Consider the following 20,238-nt stretch of genomic DNA (forward strand, 5'->3'; position numbering starts at 1 on the left):
TAAATATATCAGGTTTCATTAATGTACTCTACTTTTGCCAGATCACAACTTTGTTTTGGATGACCAACCTTAATTTGTCATGCAGTATGTTAATTAAATGCATTTTAGAAGATGTTTAAATTATTCTTTTAACTTTTTAAACTTTTTAAATAACCATTGATTGTTATGCTTCATATCACCACTTGAGGGAAGCAAATCTGCTTTTTTCACCCAAAGACCAGGCTAATTCAGTTACTATGGCTGTGGCCTGATTTACAGGTACCAATATATCACGATATTCCGACTTGTTAAAAGCATTTTCCTTTTCCCTTTTAGTATTTGTGTATTATCACTAATCATTTAACAAACTTTCAAGCAATTAAAGCGATTAAAACCACAAAAAACATGAACATACTTAAAAATAAGTATTGCAAAAGGGTTTCAAGTCAAATTTCTATATGACAAAATTCAAAACTATTTTGTTTTTAAATCTGACAGATAGCATAAGAAAGTGCCACTTTGACCATTATTATTTCCTAGGCAAATAAGGCACTTTACACAATTAAAGCCAAATACCAGTACATCTATCCATTTTCTAAGTGCTTTTTCCAGTACAGGGTCGCAGGGAAGCTGAAGCCTAACCCAGCACATTTACAGGTGCAAATCAGGGTACACCTTGGGCTGGACGCCATTCCATTACAGGGCAGACATCATCTACACATACATTCACACTCACTCACAGTCACTCACACACACTCAAACTCACAGACACTTACTCACACAAACACAGACACTCACTCACACACACTCACACTCACAGACACTGACACTCAAAGACACTCACACACACTGACAGATACTCACACTCACACACACTTTCACACACACTCACTCACACTCACAGTCTCTCCCCAGGGCCAGTTTTCCCAGAAGCCAGTTAACCTGCCCCTGTTTTGAGACTGTGGAAGGAAACCCATGTGAACACAGGGCAAAAATACAAACTGCACACAGACAGCACCCCAGGAATTAATCCCGGGATCCCAGAGCTGCTAGGTAGCAACACTCATCCCTGCACCACCCTGCTGTCTGATTCTGCATTAATGCAGAGCTTCTTTCACCGTTTGAACTTCATGATTTAACCTGTATAGCAAAGTTGACTACAAATCCACAGTATGACCCCTTCACAACACCAACAGGTGCTAGCAATTTAAATTCGGTAGCAGAAAAATAATGATTGGGAAAAAAGTCATTTCAGAAGAGAAAGCCATAATGCAGCTTCAGAAAGGACAGATTAGTCTGCACCTGTAAACCTGTTCTTGCAAATTCCCCTGTAGGTAACAATGAAGATGAATTGTAGTTTCAGTTGTAGCACAACTGGACAGAGTTTCCATGGTTTAACTAACATGAACAGTTTAATGTCATGGGTATTCATCATTTTTCAAAGTAATTGCTAAACCACATCAGTGTAGTGTCACAAAATGTTTTAGTCAGTTACAAATTAAGAAATATGGTTTCTGTATGTTTTTCTTATGAATTCAAGACCTGAAAGTCTGCAAAGGTGTCTCCTGTACCATGTTTTATGTCTGTCTGCAATCGTGCATTCTTACGTGTGGGGTCTGCTGAAAACATTTATTTGACCAAGATGGTATATTGCCCCGCTCTGTGCACAATGTGACTTGGAATAAACTGAATTTCTAAGATTTGTTTCTACCAGGATTGCAGTGTGCTTAACCTCCTGCCTCACAGCTATTGAGTCATGGCTGGGGAGTCCACTATGTGGAGTTTGCATGTTCTCTCTGTCTTAATATGGACTTTCTCTGGGTACTCAAGTCTCCTCCCACTTTCCAAAGTCATGCTGTCTGTGAAGTAGTGACCCTACATTGTGGATGCCCAACCCTGCTCCTTGAGATCCAGTAGGTGTTGTCGGAAAGCAGCTCCCAGTGGACCACACAGTTGCTGGAGTTTGTTCCACCTAAGTTCTCATTTACACCATAGAACACAATATGATTAATATGAACTGTTTTACAGCTATCAGTACTTAAACATTCATTGCAGAAGTAATGTAAAATCCCAAACATCTGAGGAGAAAAAGCTATCACAGTCTAGCAACATAAATTCAATTTAGGCTTCAATTAGGTAATTAAGCTCAGAATGGGATCAAAACCAGAAGGACCATTGAGAACCTCTGCTGTATGTTACCACTAAGTCACTAATTTGTAAGTTATGGAACAATTCATTTGTGATCAAACATGTGATTTTTTAGAATTCATTAGAGGTCATTGAGAACTATAATCTATGTGCTCTTGAAGGGTCCCAGAGTTCTCTCTGTTAAACAGATTAATTGTCTGATTTCTCAATTACTTGCAGGTGTTTCTAATCCTTACCAGTATGCGACTCATAAGTAATTGTATTGGGACTCTCAAGACTATCTCCCTGTACCTATGCCCATGCCCTTGACAGACAGGCAGGTCCTGTCAGGGTGCAGTCTTGTTTCTAGGATGTGCAGGTTGAATAGACTAGAGAAGCTGCTCCAACCCTTACTAGGAATAGGCAGCTCTCTGATAATGGATGAATGGATGAGTGGATGAATGGATGGACAGGTTCTTCTACATTTGGGATTAGCCAGCCATATTTTATTGAATAACAATGGTCCAAAGAAACTGACGCACTGTGGTAAGAACTTCTAATACAGAAATATAAAAAAAAAACAAATTGGCCTCATCAACAGATCCTAAAAGTATACACAGCCGAAAGCACATGTGCTCAAGTGTATTACTGAGGAAGTCAATGCAGTTAATTTTGTTTACACATTCTGCCAGTGACAAACACATTAAGGCTATTAGAGAAAACAGTCAAATACAGACCCAACAATAATATTATTTGTGGTACCTGAAAGTTTCAGGTTGTTGCACAAAGCTAAGGTATGCGTATACCTGATCTGACAACTGAAATCAATTTCCTGTCGTTAAACTCTGTTTATTTTTAATATTGATAATATATATATTGATAATAAACGGTTTTCACTACACTGTATGGATATTGCTGAAAACTTACAAAGAAGGTGGGAGCAATGACACTTCTGACCCAGCATAGTGTTGCCAAGCTGTTATCTGTTGCAGAAGGCGAAAGATTACATTCTTAAAGAGAGCAGATATATCTCGCAGGGATTACAGTGAATTTGCACTTCATCCATTTTCCTCTGCCATGTAAAACACGTGGGATCAAAAACCATTTCCTAAAATTGACAACCATTTACAGATGCTCTGTTCTTTAAGCGATTAATGTCAACAGTCCGTTGAGTGCATTTTACCTGGAAGGTGACAGTGGTGATCTCAGTATAGGTAGACTTATTTTTCAGCCCTCCAGAGTTGAGGCACTTAATCTGGGTCTGGAAGGAGCAATGGTAAAAGCTGACTTACCTCCATGGGTGATTACTCCAATCGCAGTGTTTAACATAAGCATGCAAGAATGCTAACATACGTCAGCTTATTCAAGACCAAGTGCTCAAAATCAGTTCACATGCCAGTTCCTTAAAAACAACCCTCAACAAGACGTTCTCTTGTAAACACTAAGCTATGCAGTTGATGCAGCTCCTCTCTCTCCTTCTCTGGATGGATCTTGTAGTCCAGCCTCTTATCACTGTCCTCTGATTTTGTTGTGGCTGCTGTGCGCTGCTCTGAGTGGTGGGATGTTGTACACTGGGTTGGCGGAATACCTCTGCAGGGCTGACCCAAAGGGGCTAGGCTGACCCACATACATTACTCCACCTAGAGACGGCTGTAAGAGCAAAGAGGAATTGTATTCTTCATCAGTATCGTCCTGGCAGACAACACGATTCTAATGAGCTTTTACCAGACTACTGCTGCAAGTGTAACAGACTGCATGCCCCACAGACATACTGTTTCATGCTAAGATACCTCCTTAAATCAAAACATATATGCATAAGGAAATTTGCAAACAAGAGGCCATTCAGCCTGTATAATAAATATTGCAAATGTTTAATTCACACCATTATTGTATTTCCAGCATTTTCCCCCAGGATATAAAATGCAGCATATAAACAATACAATAAACCTTCTTCACATGTATTTTTAGTTGAACATTTGCTGAGACCTCTGGTTCTGTGTAAAAACTATGATTAATGATGTTATTCTGTGCTGTACATCAAATTAACAACAGTATTCCAGCCAATCTGAGCTGGTTTCCAAAAGTGTTGGGGCAGTTGAAACAATGAAGTCTAAACTTGGATTTTCACTCTAAACTCTACCAGTACTCATTTCTCCTGAATATTAAATGTGATTTGTAAGTGCAAATTCTAAGAAACAGCAATTTTACATGCTGAAGGAACAACAGAATTCAGAACAACCCCAAAACAGGGAAGCGGCTCAGTGGGTTTTAGACTTCAAGCAGCTATTACCTTTAAAAGGATCTGCAAGCAAAAAGTAACTCTTGAACTAAATTTTACTTTTTACGGCAAAATCCGGATGGGAGTGAGACAAAAACAGGGAATAAAGGACTAGGATCGGGGCTGGAAGAACTGGGGGGCGTGTCCAAGGTGGGCTAGTGCTCGAGGGGGGAGCGTGATCCAAGACAAATAAGTCCGAAGGGTGTTTGTAAAGAAACACCCTTCGGACTTATTTGTTTGTAGGGGCAAATGTCCTGAGCCGGGTGGTCCTTCCTTGACAAAGACTAGACAGTCCATCTAGATGGTCCATCCTTGACAAAGACTAGACAGAGTTGAAAGCCAGAGCGGGATCCGGCGAAGGGTCAGGGGAATAAAAAAGGGTATCGGGGGCCAGGCGCTCCCAGACCCCGGACCCAGACGGCCGTTGCGAAGCCTGTGCCGTTGAGCCACTCCTGGACTTGCTGGTTGGCGGGCTTCTGGGTGCCCATCTTCCAAAGCTGAGCCTGGAATAATGGGAGCGCCTGGCTTTTAACAGGGAGACTGGAACAGGAGGCAGGTGCAGGAGATTAGGTAAACGAGGAAGGGCTGGAGCATCCTTAAGAGGAGGGGTTTACGATCGTGACATGACATTTAATATGATTCAATTATCAGATTACCCCAAAATGAAACATTTATCATTCATACTAATCCTATCATCACAAATACAAATTGCTTGTTTACATACAACAAAATTAAAGCTTTTGACTTTGGTGTCACATTACATTTGGATGACCCTGTGTATGTATACATCTCTGCTTGCAGAGCATATATATAGAGTATATCACATCACATTCTTTCTGCTTAGGCCCAATACTTATCCCAGGAAACATTAGGTTTAAGGAAGGATATGCCCTGGATGGCATCTATGTGCATCCCAGGACACACACACACACACACACACACACACACACACACACACACACACAGTGCAGAGCAAATTGCTAGAATCATGAATTGTAATGTCTACGGTAGTAATGGCAAGTTCAGTTTGTACAGCGAGTGAGAGTCTCAGTTGCGGGTAATAGGTGGTGAATGTGAGGAGCACGAGACAGATTTCGTCATGGTCTCCGGCCACAACAATCCCCAGAGCTTGGTCCTATAGAAAGCTGGAGAAGCATGCAGTTCAATTCCAGATACCAGCACGCCATCACCTGTAGGCAATGTTGCAAGAAGGTTAAGGAGAAACGTGGCTTCAGACAGTTCAGAACTTTGTAGAATATGTTCTTGGGAACTGCAGAGACCCAACACACTATTCCTAGTATACACTATATACAGTACATCTAAGCGTATATACGGCGTATATACAAGTGTATATACAGAATGCATCAGCCGCATGCATATGTTTCCACAAAAAGAACTGCAAAAGAAAATGCTGTTTGTTATTCACGCATTTTCAATGACTAAATCAATGTTTATGAACAATCTGATTATTCAGTTGTCTTTTTCTTTTTCGGTCTTTAATTATGTACACTTGTAGTTCAGACTCTTCTCAGACTCTTATACTTGAACATATCCTGTATATAACAGAAGACAAAGGAACATGTTAGTGACACTTGGCAGTGCAAGCAGACTGTGAGCTCAGTCTACACACAAGGAATGTGCAAGCTTCTGGGCAAGCCTGAATTACTGTGAAGGCGCACGGCAGATATCCAACCAGATTCTGGCTCGTGCAGACTTAATGTCGTGCCACCGAGCAAGATGCTGGAAATGCTTGTGTTGCTTCGTATGGAGGTGAATTTTTAGACACGGTGACGAAGTAAGGAAAATCAAGGCATTCAAGATGGAAGGGATCCTCCTACAGAGGTTGTCTTTGACCAGTTGTCAGAACAGATCTAGAGCGGATCCTGGGGATCAATCGGGAAGGGTCAGATGACACTCCTGGGACTTCCTACAGAAGGACGCGTCTTGTCTCTTTCGCCTTATTAAAGTTTTTTGGGGACATGTTCATCAGTAAACATAGGTTCTGGTACAAGACACCAAAAGATATGACTATGATTATCATTGTACCAAATGTAAATCCTGGATATTATTTTTAATATGTGACAAATGCTGTAATTTAAAAAGTAATTAATTTCGCAGAAGGTATTCATTAAAAGTTGTGCAACAGCATGTTTTTATGCATCCGCTGTTATTAACTTAACCTATCAGTGTATATCCCTTTGCATATGTAACACCAGAAAAAATACTTTTATTATTAAATTTACCTACAGGAAGTGTTTAAAGGAAATTACTTTTTTTATCTTCTGCAAAACACCTCACCCAATTAGTGCAAAAAATTCTAAATGGACCTGCTAGGAGTTTGAAATAATAGGACAAGAACACCTCCAGAACTGCTGCTGTGAAGTCAGGCTACTATTTCCCAAAACTGTAGTGTCTTTTAAAAAGTACAGTTATTTTTCTTTCCACATAAAAAATACAACATTTCAAAAACGATTTACCATTTTAACACCTGAATATCCGTCTGTGCTTTGACGGTGCCAATTGTTTCTTGTTAAAAAACCAAACTTAATATTTGTGCAAACTAAAATAAGAGCTACAGTCACCGACTGATTTTAAACTCTTGAGAATTAAAAAAACAGTTGTTATTTGGCTTCGACAGTCATGTCTTTTTTTTTGCCAGTTTTGACTGAACCAATGGAACGTGGAGTGGACATAGAAGCTCGTCATCCACCATTCGGTAGCAGTGGAGGGTTTGAAAAAGCCCGTCTGACCTGGTGCACTCACTCAGGAACGCTCCCGTCACCATGACGCCACAGGAGGGGGGCGCGGCAGTGGGGGCTGGAAGGACAAATTGTGAGCGGATTGGAGAAGCTGTAGCCCCGCGCTGTGCTGCCAGCCAGGGGAGCAGAAGGACCCAGGGAGATGGAATCTGAGGGTGTTCAGTCTACCCTGGGGTTGAACAACATGGTAAGTGTTAGAGATTCGCAGGCTGGGTCTTTACATGTCATACACCTGGACTAAAGCTTGGTTGCCAATTGGGCTAATGTCCTGATTTTGAGGGGAATTATCAATTATGCTGACACATGACTGCCTGATTGAGATCCCAGAAGGCAAATCAGGGAGCCTGACAAGAAGACCTCTAGAACTGTACTGTCTCAATGTGGTTAACCTCTTCCACCACCATGAGAAAGGAACGTGTTCGTTTTTTTTTTCTCAGTGACCTCAATGGCTTTCTCAAGAGTGGTCCACTGGACTGAGCTGAGCTGTCTAAAACAAAATAAATCAGTGGTATATCATCTATCAGCACTGGCACCTAGCAATCACTCAAAGGTCATTCTGACCTTTGTCCTCAATCCTGAGTGTTGACTTGGACCCTATAATAGCATTGCGATATCTAAGATATGCCCTGCAAACCAGACAAATCAGATTTCACTCAAAAATAACTACAGGTTGATAAGCGAAAAAAAGGATCATTAAATTCAGTGTTGTTCAAGTTCTCACAAAGACCAGCAACACTAGGCTTCACAAATGGACGCCCTGTTGACAATTTACTTGTGTGCTCCAACAAAACAAACTGCACCAAACATCAGACTAGAAAACTCACAATCGTCATCCCTCCTCCGACCCTTTCGTATTTTAGTTGATTACGTGCACCTGCCCCCTGTTTTGTCTCTCATTATTTAAGCCTGTCGCTCTCCCTCCTCCTGGCTGAGCACTGGGAGATGGGTGCCACAAGGCTGGCCTGTTCCCCGGGCTCGTGGGTAGCCCGAGGGCAGGCCTTATTCCCCTGCGTCCTGACCGTCTGAGTCCAGGGCTCGGAGCGCCTGGCCTCATTACTCTCTTTAACTCCTTGTTCATGTTCCAGGTTTTAACCCTGTCTGTCTCGGATGGATCCCCCGGTGTCCCGTTACAAAACCTTTCTTCTTTTGACAAGAGCTTTGACTGGTAACGGAATGGTTTGAGACAAATAAGCTTTATACATTCACTAGTCTGTCTAATTTCATATGATTATTTCACATTATTCTTGAGTGACTGCCAAGGACGTATTCTGTGGGGGGCAGACCTTTTTCATTTTAAAGGCCATGGTTTAGGAACGGGTTGCTCATGATATTAATGCTTACGAGACATCCACCTTCATCTACTTCAGAGAAATGCTAAGGTTTCATAACAATTGTGACACGACAACTTTCAGGTTTAAGAAAACAGCCCAACCCTTGCTGCCTCACCCCGAGATTCCCCTTGTCACTCCCTTTGCCACTGAGAACTAATTCCCATCATGGGAAAAGACTGGTTAGACAAGCTAAGAAACAAGGAGTGTGAGAAAGGTGGCAACAGTGGGACGCAATATAACAAGAGCTCACGCACTGTTCTTCTGGACAAGTGATATCGAACCAAATGGTCAATAAATAAAATGCATTATAAAAATATGACAGCTCCATATATGGTCAGTTGCCAATTACTGTAGTTCTTTAAAATGTATGCTAAAAAGTGTGTGTATTGGTGTACAATTCGATGACCAGAACTTGTGTTTTCAAGCAAAGTTCATTTATCTCTACAGGCTTCCAGGTTCCTTGAAGAGGAAAGAAAAAGAAATGCAGGAAATGAAAACCTTATTCCCAGGGGCAAAAAACACTATTCTGTTAGATCACTACCGCGGTCCTTCAAACTTGTGAAATCCCAAAACTCAAAACGATGATTTCCAGTTTCTAAATTAACCTGGATATTAATCACTCACATTCCTTTTATTCCTGTCAGAAGGTACCAAGTGGACTGTCGCACAACATGAACCAAATACTGTGTACTGATTGAGAAGCCTTGGAGTTCTTCCAGACTATCGTCTATTATGAACCTGTAGTGCAACTACTCAGTTCCCCCTAATTTGATTTCTGCCATTAAACACGCCTCCTGGCAAGTTACTGGATCTTGTACAATCTTACAGATTGCTGGGAGCTAGCACAGGGATGGAAATATGCAGATTTCAGCATTTTTGCAAATAGAGAATTTTAAGCTACATTTTGAAAAGCAGAATGCAACCACAACACATCCCTGTAAGTGAGGTAAATTAGGTTTGGAATTGTGGTGACATGCTTAATTTGCATCATGATTTCTCCAAGTCTCAATGAGTATACGATTTGTTCTATAACAGGCTACAAATTAAAGGAATGTATTTGAAAATTTTATGCATTTTAATAATGCATAATAGCTGAATTCACCTCTTGTGTCAGAGCATTTATTAAACATCGTGAATGGCAAAAATGTATTTCTGGTAGCATATGTTTCATGGTTTCACTATAAAATGGGCACCACAAAGCTGTATATCAGTTTCCTTTGTTATTTTTAAGCTTTAGTTCATGTATGTGTTGCATATAATGAAATACCAAGTGAATGTACTGATAGCAGAAAGGACCTTCATAGTGAGTTTTTTCATCAGATGTTTTCCAAGTTCTATAGGTGACCTACTGGTCACAGGTTGCTCGGACCAGTTCCTCCAAAAGATCGAACAAGACAAACACACTTCAAGCATTGTGCTCTCACAGTAGGTATCAGGGACCATTTCTACACCCTCCCAGTGTAGGACCACCCCAGAAATACAGATTTGTTTTCCTTTAGGTCTTTCTTAACAATTGGGTGACTTGCAGAATTGCTGAAAAGACATGCAACACAAGTTTGACACAATTTCTAGTTGCTATCATGTGTAAAACAGGGCACAGAGCTGAATGAAACTCCTACATACCCCTGCTGAGCGAGTAGGACCTCTGCTTCCCCTGTCCAACAGAACACTAGAGCCGGGTCCTCTTCTGGAGCTGGAGCTCCAGTCAGCCCAACTCCCTGCACACACAGCATCAGTGAGAGTTGGAACAAGCCTTTCACAGTCCTCTGCATGTGAATTCTCATTGTGGGTGGGTGGGTTGAGTGCAGTCGAGTTGGTGTTGACTTATGGCGACCCTATGGATGGTTCCCCCATCACTATCCATAGAGTTTTCATGGCAGCTACAGAAGTACAGTAGATTGACAGGCCTGTCTTCCGCGCAGGTAGTGCTAGTGTTGTTGCCGTTGTCGGGGAAACGTGATCCTCCGCTGCCAGCACCACCCCATACTGCTGTGGCCCAGTATGGGTTATTAGAGAACCTTGCACCCAACACGGGACATGAACCCACCACCCTGAGATTATGAGTCTCATGCTCTACCAACAGAGCTAGTTGGGGCTCAATTCTCACTGTAGCTTGACATAATACAATGAACAAGTAATAGGTTTATTCCATGCTGCAAAGAGTGTGGGGGTGTGAATGAGGAAGGCTCACACATGAAGAAGGCTCCACAGCCGAAACGTTGTGTTTCCTTTCTTCTCTTTTCAGCAGGGAATAAACCTTTACTTGTTCCTTTGTAGCCTACACATGCTGACACAGCTCCCCACCTGAACTACTTCATAATACAATGAACACTGCTAACCTTCGTTAACATCATTGGTATATGATATAATGTAGCCAAGAATGCAGATTATTCTCTTGTAATCTGTGGATGAGCCCGGCTCTCACCTGTAGCTGACTGAGACCAGGCTGGCCTGCAGAGGCGACGGTTCTGGCCCCTGCTGCCCGGCCGCACCACCTCGGTCCAGTCCGGGTGTGTGGAGGAACTGGGGCTCTGAGTCCAGGGGCTGCGAGTGGGAGGAAGGCTCATCGCAGCCTCCTTCGTCCTGTCAGCAAAACAAACAGCAGCCGAGCCCTTATCCTCTTCGTCTCTGCCTGCACGAGCTCCCCCCTGTGTTCTGACAACCTCCTGCCTTCACTCTGCACTGTACAAAATCAGGAATGTGCATTCGGTTGTAATGCAAGGCAGCGGTTTACTTTTCAACCTCATGAAAGGAAACCCCAGGTATTGCAACATTTCAATCTATTGCCCATTCCACAGAAGCAGCAAATGCGGAGAAATTGTTTTTTTTTTTATTTGTGCCGTATTTCTGGTCACTTTGATGTTAAAATAATGCGTGACACTTAAAAGCAGTTTTTGGATCGATAATTATCATATCATGCAATAATTGGAAAGCTGATCCTGTGGCTGTTCTATAGGCAAAAGTTCCCACCCTCTATTCTTTAATAACAGAAGCTACAGGAGCATAACAGTATTGTCTCGGTTCAATTTTTTAGAGCATCTTCTCAGACAGGTTGCTATGAAAATAAAGCCCTACAGAACTTTCATGATCACTGACCACTGTAGCAAAAGGCTCATTAAATGGCCGGCATTGGCCATTTCTAGTCATTCTGTGACAGAATGAAAGCTTACAGTTTTAACACGGCACAACCACGACGAACTCCATCATTATTGCGCCATTCTGCCTTGTTATCTGACAGCTTGCTGGAACAACTGACACCCATGTTTGTTTATATATACAGGCCTCTGCACTGTGTTGATGCATTGACTGGCATAACGATAAGCCAGTTTCACAATTTACTGCACCTTAAAGACATTGAAGGATATTGTCTGCAATCAGTCTGCCTCTGCTTCCACACTTAATGAACAAAGACTTGGCAGGGACTGATAACAAGCTGAATGTGCCTCCCATTCTAATGCTAAACCACCCAGAGTTTTAGTCAAGATAGAAGATGCATACCAAGGTGAGGAATTTAATTATTCATTCAACATATCCACAGTCAATGTAAATCTAAAATGACGCGGGTACTTTTTCCAGATTGTTTTTTAAAGATTACTGTACATTATACGTCAATATGGAGTTTCAACGAAATAAAGAACCATAAAAATTGTGCTACATGGTTACTCTTATGAAACTAAAACTAATAAACTAAGATTTTTAAAGCGGCTGTTACTGTACCTTTTCAGGAGAGAGTGGGGCTCTTCTTCTCTCTTGTTAGAGTAGGGCCCTTGGCTTTCAGCTCTCTCAGCTCTGAGGTCTTGTGATGGCCTCCCCTGTTCCTCCTTCTCCAGCCGGTCCTCGCTGGGGTTCTCCTGCTCACAGCGCACTGCCAAGGGGCTTCTGGACTGGCCTTCACTGTCAAATCCCCTGTCCTGCCACGCCTGTGGCGACTTGGCACTCCAGCGGACTGGCGTGTACCAGGCCACTGCCTAGCAGACCCCATAGAAACAGGGAAAGCCAGCAGGCAGGTCAGCGTTGCAGACAGAAAATAAGCCTCATTTTAACGACAATGATTTCCAAACATAAGGCTGCTGTTACAGGGGTCCCAAGACCAGTTCCGCATGAGCCATGTAAAAGCACAGCAGTCTCGAGTCTTGTTAGCCTGGAGCAGAGAAGTTAACGAGGAGACCTGACCCAGGCATTCAAAATCCTCAAAGGCGCTGACCAAATCAACTTAGTGGACCGCCCCAGAATCAAAAGTGAAGCAGAGGGCACAAGTGGAAGTGTGTGGAAGTGTATTGAAATGAGATAACATGTAGCGGAGCTAGTTCGGGCACGGTGACGTCACCGCCCTCCCTGCGCGTAGCAGGGACCTCAGCTGCCTCGTTTAGCTCACTCGGCTGGTTCCCTGTTGCGTTACACCGGAGACCCGGGTTCACGCCCCAGGTGCTGTGGGACGGAACGGGCGGGGTGGAGCGGCAGAGGGCACAAGCCCATGTGGAACCGCGACAGTCACAAACACAGGGAAGTGGGAGTGTGGAACATGCTATCCAGCAATAATGCTGAAGCCTTGGCTTCTTTCAAGAAACGACTGGGTGAGATCCTTAAACCTATTGAATACTACCTACCAAACAGACTACATGGACCAAATTGCCCCCTCTCATTTGTTATCTTTCGTACACTCTTACTTTAAGCCTAGTACAAAAGGTTTGAACTAGTATTATGCAATAATAACAACAATAATAATAATAAATATCCTCATCATAATTTGTGTAACAGCCTTCATTGACAAATCATTTCAGCAATGTGGATTAGGTGAGCTTGAGGCTTAACAGCAACAGCAAAAGACACAATGGGTGTCAGTCAATTAGGTGCACTGGTCAACAACATCCACATGTCATTTACAAAAATCATTAACTTTGAGAAACACAAAAGGAAAATAAGTCTATGCTAATGATGGGTATACGCAAGAAACCACAAATAAAATAAGGTATAAGTATAAAAAAACACAATATTTAGTTAAGTACACATTGACACACTCTCATCTAGGGGTGGAGTGGTGGCTCTGTGGCTAAGGATCTGCGAGTGCCTGTGATCAGAAGGTTTCTGGTTCAAAACAATCCCACAGCCAGCAGAGGAATCCTACTCTGTTGGGCCCCTGAGCAAGGCCCAAAACCCCAGTTGCTCCAGGGGTGCTGTACAATGGCTGACCCTGTGCTCTGACCCCAAGTTTCTCTCCCTGACTGTGTGTCTCATGGCGAGCAAGTTGGGGTATGTGAAAAAGACAAATTCCTAATGCAAGAAATTGTATGTGGCCAATAAAGTGATCTTATCATATATTATCTTATCTCCCCGCGCACTGAAACTTCGAGTGATTCAGCGGTTCAGTTTACCTGCCCATTCGGCTTACACAGGATAGTCGTACATTCAGGGCCAGTACCAAATCTGTGCTGTTCCTTCCATAGGAAGTCCTCTGGAGGTTTATGGGAGACTTTGGAGGCTGCTGCCCAGACCTTCAAGTCAAAATATCCAAACACAGCTCACATTCATTTCCAAAGCAGTCAGCTTAATAATAACCTAACGTTTGACTACTTCTCTCTTATCTAACGCAGTGAAATAACTCTCAACAACATTTAACCCTTTGCGTCAAACACATCTGACTGGAATCACCAAAAACGAACGAAGAGAAGGTGAAATATTCTATCTTGCACTTAAAAATAGCAAGTCCTGCTGTCAGGCACAACTCCAAATGAATGATTAACGAACGACGATGAGGAGGTGGACCGACTGGATCAGAGGTTATGGATATCTAGGGGAAAGTAATTTCCTGCCAGATAAAATAATCAAAAGGGCTTCGGGCGTTTCCGTGCTACACGAAGAACTGGTTCATCGGAATGCAATCAGTACCGTGACAGAAGCAGCTGCCTTCAACCTTGTCCGGTGTGGGAACCTAAACACTGTCACAGGGTGGCCACCAACATTCTGCTGCAGTAGGAATCCCCCTATATCTTCCTCCTGCTTTTGGGAGGAATTCACCAGTCGGACATACAGGCCATTCGGGTGGACCTCTGCTATTTGGATATACCCTGTAGCGCTGCAGGAGAGAGGGGACAATGCATTATTCATCAGATCACAAGGCGCTCTCTATCCCATCCAGAGCAGTGTCAACAGTCACCGACAAAGACTGGGTGGGAGACCAAATTCAGGGTTTTTTTCTATTGGGTGTGTCCCAGAAACAAAACAAACTGGTCGTCTTGAATAGGAATCTGGATCTGTTTTTTTAGAGAAGAGGAGAAATGCCACCGACAATTTCTTTTAAAATGCAAGGAGTAACATGGCAGGGCTAAATTTGTCATGCAACTTGTCCTAATCAGATGAAGAACAAACCTATTATTAAAGGCAAATACTGCCTTCAGGTATTGGTCACAAAAACATGACCTTTTCAACTGAATATACAAATGTAAATCAAATTAATCACTTTCTGAAATTAATATGACTTAATTGAACCACGTAGAAGGGAGGATATATGAAAATGTGCAACGATCAGACAGTTTCACTAGGTTTTTGAGGCCTTCTTAAAAAAATAGAATACATGAGGTATGAATGAAACTGAGAGCTCATTATTATTACAACAGCCATGTATTATACCACTAAAATGTAGGAAAACCATCAAAATGGCTCTGGTAGCCTCTAGACATGAAAAGTCCAGTTTTTATTAAAGAAATAGCAGCATATTGTTTGTGATGTTTCATCAATCTTTTGATAGCTTAGCCTTGCAAAACATATCAGAATAAAGTATTTCTCATTTGCGTCAAAGAAAATTTCAATAGAAAAACATGTACATTACTACACCTGACTTCTGCAAATCTGGCTTGAACCTATGTAAATTTGTGAGAACATTCAGATTTCCATGGTGTTTAAGTACAATTATGACCATGGTGGGCTTTATTAAATAATTTCAACTATTTACTCTATAGGGTTTTATTTGTTTATTTCTAGAGACTGTATTTAAATCATTAATGATTTTGTTTACTAATCAATGTACTATTCTACTAATCAATGTATTCATTTAAATTATAAAATGTGTTCAGTGAGCTGAAAAGGGCATAGATTAGAATAGGATAGGAGCCTTCTACTATCAAAAGTATTACACAGAAAACATGCATATGGCTCAAAAGTGAAAAGGAAGCCGAACTCTTTCTTGCACTGACCTGGAATTTCCAATACTGCTCTCCTGCGCTGAGGACCGTCTGTTTTCCTCAACAGATGCACCAGAGGGCGCTGCTTCCTTCTTAAACAGACAGCTAAAATAATCCCTGCCTTGCCCAAGCAGGGCACTGTGTCCATCTAGGAAAGGAGGAACTGACACAGGACGCCTGGGATTCAGGGACTCACTAAATTCGCCTACACGAGAGACAGGGAAATAAAATCAGTATTGTTTCAGATGCAAATGCAATCGAAACATAAAACTTCAAGAGAAATGCAGTTTCAATCACTGATGGTGCACTCAACAAAATCATTAAACCAGCTACTGCAATGGCAATCATGCTGAAGGATCTCAGCTCTTTCATACTGGTAATTACTGTGATTTTCAGGTATCATCTGAAAAGTCACAGCAGAATTCCCAGAAATCCGACTTTGTATGAAAAGCAATTTCCAGATTTTTTTTATCCATGGCTTTAACTACTGCGGACAGAAAACCATACCTGTTTGGGAATTCACTCCTTAAGAATGTCTGCCGCAGTCAAAATGCAGAATACTGTGCGGTTCTCTGTTGTTTTGCTGTGATTATGACTGTTTGCTTTGGCATGGTTCCTAGTTTCTGCACTTACCTCATTAGGCCAGAGCTCTCTTTGCTGTGCCAATAATTTCAGTGTCCTACACATTTCTCGGGTACTTTTACCAAGATGCAGAACGGTATGCGTCTGTAGGAAAAAGGCAGCTGTAGCACACACCTGTTTCTCTGCGCAGCCTGCTGCTGTGCGCTCCAGTAGCAGTGGCAGGTCTCCCAGGTGGGACAGAGGTGACAGACCTCAGGGCTTTAACCTTGCTTGAGGAGAGGCTGTGGCCTGCTGCAGGAGAGAGTCCGTCCAGGGGCTCTCCTCCCACTGTCCAGTTATGATCCTCTGCAGGGCTTTAGTTTTGGGGGGGGGAAACAAGAGCGATCCATTAAAAAGAGGAGAAAAAATACCTACTCTGAAAATTTGAAATCAAGCCCTTTTAATTGACCGATGAAGAAATGGGCGGCCCAAGAATATATGCCATGGGATTGTCCAGACGCCACTGCTTCAGACCTGGATAATTATCAGGGCTGGCTGTGATCAGGAATCCCCCCCAGGAGGTGAGGACACAGCAGACTTAGTGCAGCCAAGAATGGGTGCTTGAATAAAAAAATCACCAGCTTGCTGTGCAACAAATAAGATAAGATCACTTTATTGGCCACATATAGTTTCTTGCATTAGGAATTTGTCTTTTCGCATACCCCAGCTTGCTTTCCATGAGAGACACAGATGGGGAGAGAGAAGCATGGGGTCAGAGCGCAGGGTCAGCCATTTATACAGCACCCCTGGAGCATTTTGGGGTTCAGGGCCTTGCCTGGGGGCCCAACGGAGTAGGCTTTCTCTGCCAACTGCGGGATTTGAACCAGGAACCTTCCAGTCCTTCCTTAGCCACAGTGCCACCGCTCCGCCCAGATGCTTCACACTGGGATCAAAGCAGATGGCTATTTTGTTTTAAATAAAGCAGCCATGTCACCCTGCAACTCACAACTGGCAGCCCACTGAAGCTCAGCAGGTGTGAGCCTGGTCAGTACCTGGATGGGAGACCTCCTGGGAAAAACTAAGGTTGCTGCTGGAAGAGGTGTTAGTGGGGCCAGCAGGGGGCGCTCACCCTGCGGTCCATGTGGGTCCTAATGCCCCAGTATATGAAAGGGACACTATACTGTAAAACAGGCGCCGTCCTTCGGATAAGACGTAAAACCGAGGTCCTGACTCTCTGTTGTCATTAAAAATCCCAGGGCGCTTCTCAAAAAGAGTAGGGGTGTAACCCCGGTGTCCTGGCCAAATTTCCAATTGTCCCTTACCAATCATTGCCTCCTAATAATCCCCCTCTATGAATTGGCTACATTACTCTGCTCTCCTCCCCACTGATAGCTGGTGTGTGGTGAGCGTTCTGGCGCACTATGGCTGCTGTCGCAGGTGGGGCTGCACATTGGTGGTGGTGGAGGGGATCCCCATTACCTGTAAAGTGCTTTGAGTGGAGTGTCCAGAAAAGCACTATATAAGTGTAAGCAATTATTATTATTATTATTAAATAGCCTCAAAAAACTATCCACGATTTCGCACATTGGAAACTTGGGATTGACCGATGTCCCATGCCGGGTGTGGTCCTGTCTTGGACCCTGTGCCTGCTAAGCAAGGCCGCACTCACCAAGACCTTCGACAGATACAGTGGATATGGAAAATAGATAAATAAGGAAAACAAAGAATGTTTTGTGAGCCAAACACATAGTGATCTAAATCTTGGGGATACATAATTAGAGAGAGTCTGTTAATTTATTTCAGTAAAAACCTGTTTTTTAAGCTATTTTACAAGACCTGATGTTGTAAAGACAGAAGATGATAGAAATCATGGCTTGTGATATAACAAAAGGCACATTCCGCAAATCCCTGTTTATCAATTCATCAAATTCAGCCAAATGAATCTAGAACATGTAACACAGAAGAAGGAAAACTAAAGATAAGTTCAGAACAGCAAGGTCTGTATAAGGTCTGTTAATTGTATAAAAATTAACATCGGTGTTTTTTAATACCTGTATATACCTGTTACATGGTTCATTTTCTACAAATAAATATATATTTATTTGTATATTTATATCTTTGGTTAGAAAGATAGTGGTGTTCATCTGTTCAAGCATAGCTTTTCAGGTCTCCTGAAGGGCACTCAGATGCTTGCATGACACTGGATGTCTGACATAATGCATGAAGGGCTCTGTCTGTTGTTTAGAGGAACCAGGCAGCAGAAACACAATAACAATCCCTCAGCTGGAATTACGCATTAAAAATGCAACATTTGCAGGCATTCATAGATTCATATTTTGCTGTGTACAAAAGCCAAAAAGTGGAATTGAAATCTCAATCAGAAAAAAAAGACTCTGCATCTTATTTAATAATATAGACCAGGAGTAAATTACAAATCAGTGTTTTACAAAATCGCATTACAAATGCATATGAGGCACGTGGACTTGCAATAAACTCTCACGAGACCGCACAACGGGGGAACATGTGAACACCCTCCACAGTACCAACGTGCACAAAACCTTTGCTAGAAATACACTCTATAATAACCTTTGAAAGCCACCTGAGGGAAAAACAATTTAGATTGTGTCTTCAGCTGTGGTACATATCAATCTTTCTCCTCTGCACAAACTGAGTCATAACGAGCACATACTGCTGATAGTGCCTCTTTAGCTTACAGCTAAGCATGACCGCATCATTCTGATTCAACAGAGAATTAGAAAAGATTGCCCTTAGACTCCTTAATTTCTCTGAAATGTTTAAAACAAAGCAGCCTTGTATACTAAATAAGGAACAAGTAATAGGTTTATTCCATGCTGAAAAAAAGAAGAAGAAAGAGAACACAACGTTTCGGCCGTGGAGCCTTCTTCAGGTGTGAGCGTGTTTTTTGTATACTAAATGCCAACTCAGACTGTTTTAATCCCATGCTGCAACAGTATTTTCAATGGGAAAGATTTTGTTTCCAGAGCATTACATTAATAATAACAGCTGTCTTAATTCAGCTCAGGGCTGGTGTCTGGAGTAAACAGTACATTTTGTTGAAAATACTTTTGAACATCACAAAATACTGTACAGAAGAGCACTCAAAATATTAAGCAAATGTGCTTAAAAGCCTTTGCTGTCGACTAGGTCTCGGATTATTTACAAATTGTTGTAGATGGTCTTCTACTCAGGCTTTGTGCTCTAAAAACGTTGTTTAGCAACTAAACAACTAAGGGAACATTACTGATGTTGCAGGTAAACACCATAACTTTAAATGTATTTGTTTTTAACTACAGCAGTAAGCAAAAAATATATAGGGTGAAAGGTGGCAAAATGAAAGTGCACATCATGCAATACTTCATGCAACATCATGTATGAAAACACTACGCTGTTTCACCTTTACGCAGAAAAGTTGCCTGTTTACTAAGCTACTACAATTATACAATAACACATGATCCCAATACGGAACTCTCAGGCTTTCCTTTAATGACAGCTTCTCTCTTATATATTTCATATCGTGATGAGTAATTCTGAAATGACAGCAGCGAATGTCAATCAATTGTATCAAAAAGTAACAGTACTCACAAAAATCCCAAAAGATGTCGGAAAGAGCCTACAAAAAGTTAAGTCTTTTGCTGCAGGGCACTCTTCACAGTCCTGGGCAATGTGAAGGTCTAATCATACACTATGAGATCTGTTCCATGAAATAGTTTATCTCAGAGTGGTTAAGTGCCTTGAGGTCTCTAAGAAGAAAAGCCCTATATAAATCCATATTGCATGCATGACTTTTAGTATCTTATCTAACAGAATAGTGATTGAATAACCCAAATTAAGTTTTCACTTTTTTCTCTGACCCTATAGGCAAAAAAACAGCCCTGTACTGCAGTGTTTCTTGCTGTGAAATTGAATTTGTAGATATACCTCTGCAGTATCCTGCACAAGTTATTAGCATGACTTCCTGTTATTTAAACATCTTTCTTGTTTCTAGTTATGTTGTGTAGCCAACA

General features: G+C 42.1%; 1 protein-coding gene across 6 annotated transcripts in view; it reads right to left on the reverse strand.

Moving 5' to 3' along the window:
• Window positions 1-2,597: 2,597 nt before the first annotated feature.
• The window catches only part of LOC102683733 (lamin-B1), a 66,056-nt gene continuing 48,415 nt past the window's right edge, over window positions 2,598-20,238 (reverse strand). For 2 of the 6 annotated variants that reach the window (XM_015352010.2, XM_015352009.2), the window contains exons 9-17: window positions 16,409-16,587; window positions 15,665-15,857; window positions 14,361-14,547; window positions 13,847-13,966; window positions 12,192-12,442; window positions 10,900-11,057; window positions 10,098-10,192; window positions 7,135-7,312; window positions 3,670-3,756 (exon numbers count right to left, since the gene is read on the reverse strand). In XM_015352010.2, the coding sequence (XP_015207496.2) occupies window positions 7,163-7,312; window positions 10,098-10,192; window positions 10,900-11,057; window positions 12,192-12,442; window positions 13,847-13,966; window positions 14,361-14,547; window positions 15,665-15,857; window positions 16,409-16,587 (1,333 nt within the window). In that variant the 3' untranslated portion in view covers window positions 3,670-3,756; window positions 7,135-7,162. Of the gene's footprint in view, window positions 3,757-7,134; window positions 7,313-10,097; window positions 10,193-10,899; window positions 11,058-12,191; window positions 12,443-13,846; window positions 13,967-14,360; window positions 14,548-15,664; window positions 15,858-16,408; window positions 16,588-20,238 lie in introns of all 6 variants that reach the window. The other 4 variants (XM_069192738.1, XM_015352011.2, XM_069192739.1 and 1 more) reach the window with 4 other exon arrangements.

The sequence above is a fragment of the Lepisosteus oculatus genome, chromosome 7 (genome assembly GCF_040954835.1).
Source record: "Lepisosteus oculatus isolate fLepOcu1 chromosome 7, fLepOcu1.hap2, whole genome shotgun sequence".
Classification (NCBI taxonomy): domain Eukaryota; kingdom Metazoa; phylum Chordata; class Actinopteri; order Semionotiformes; family Lepisosteidae; genus Lepisosteus; species Lepisosteus oculatus.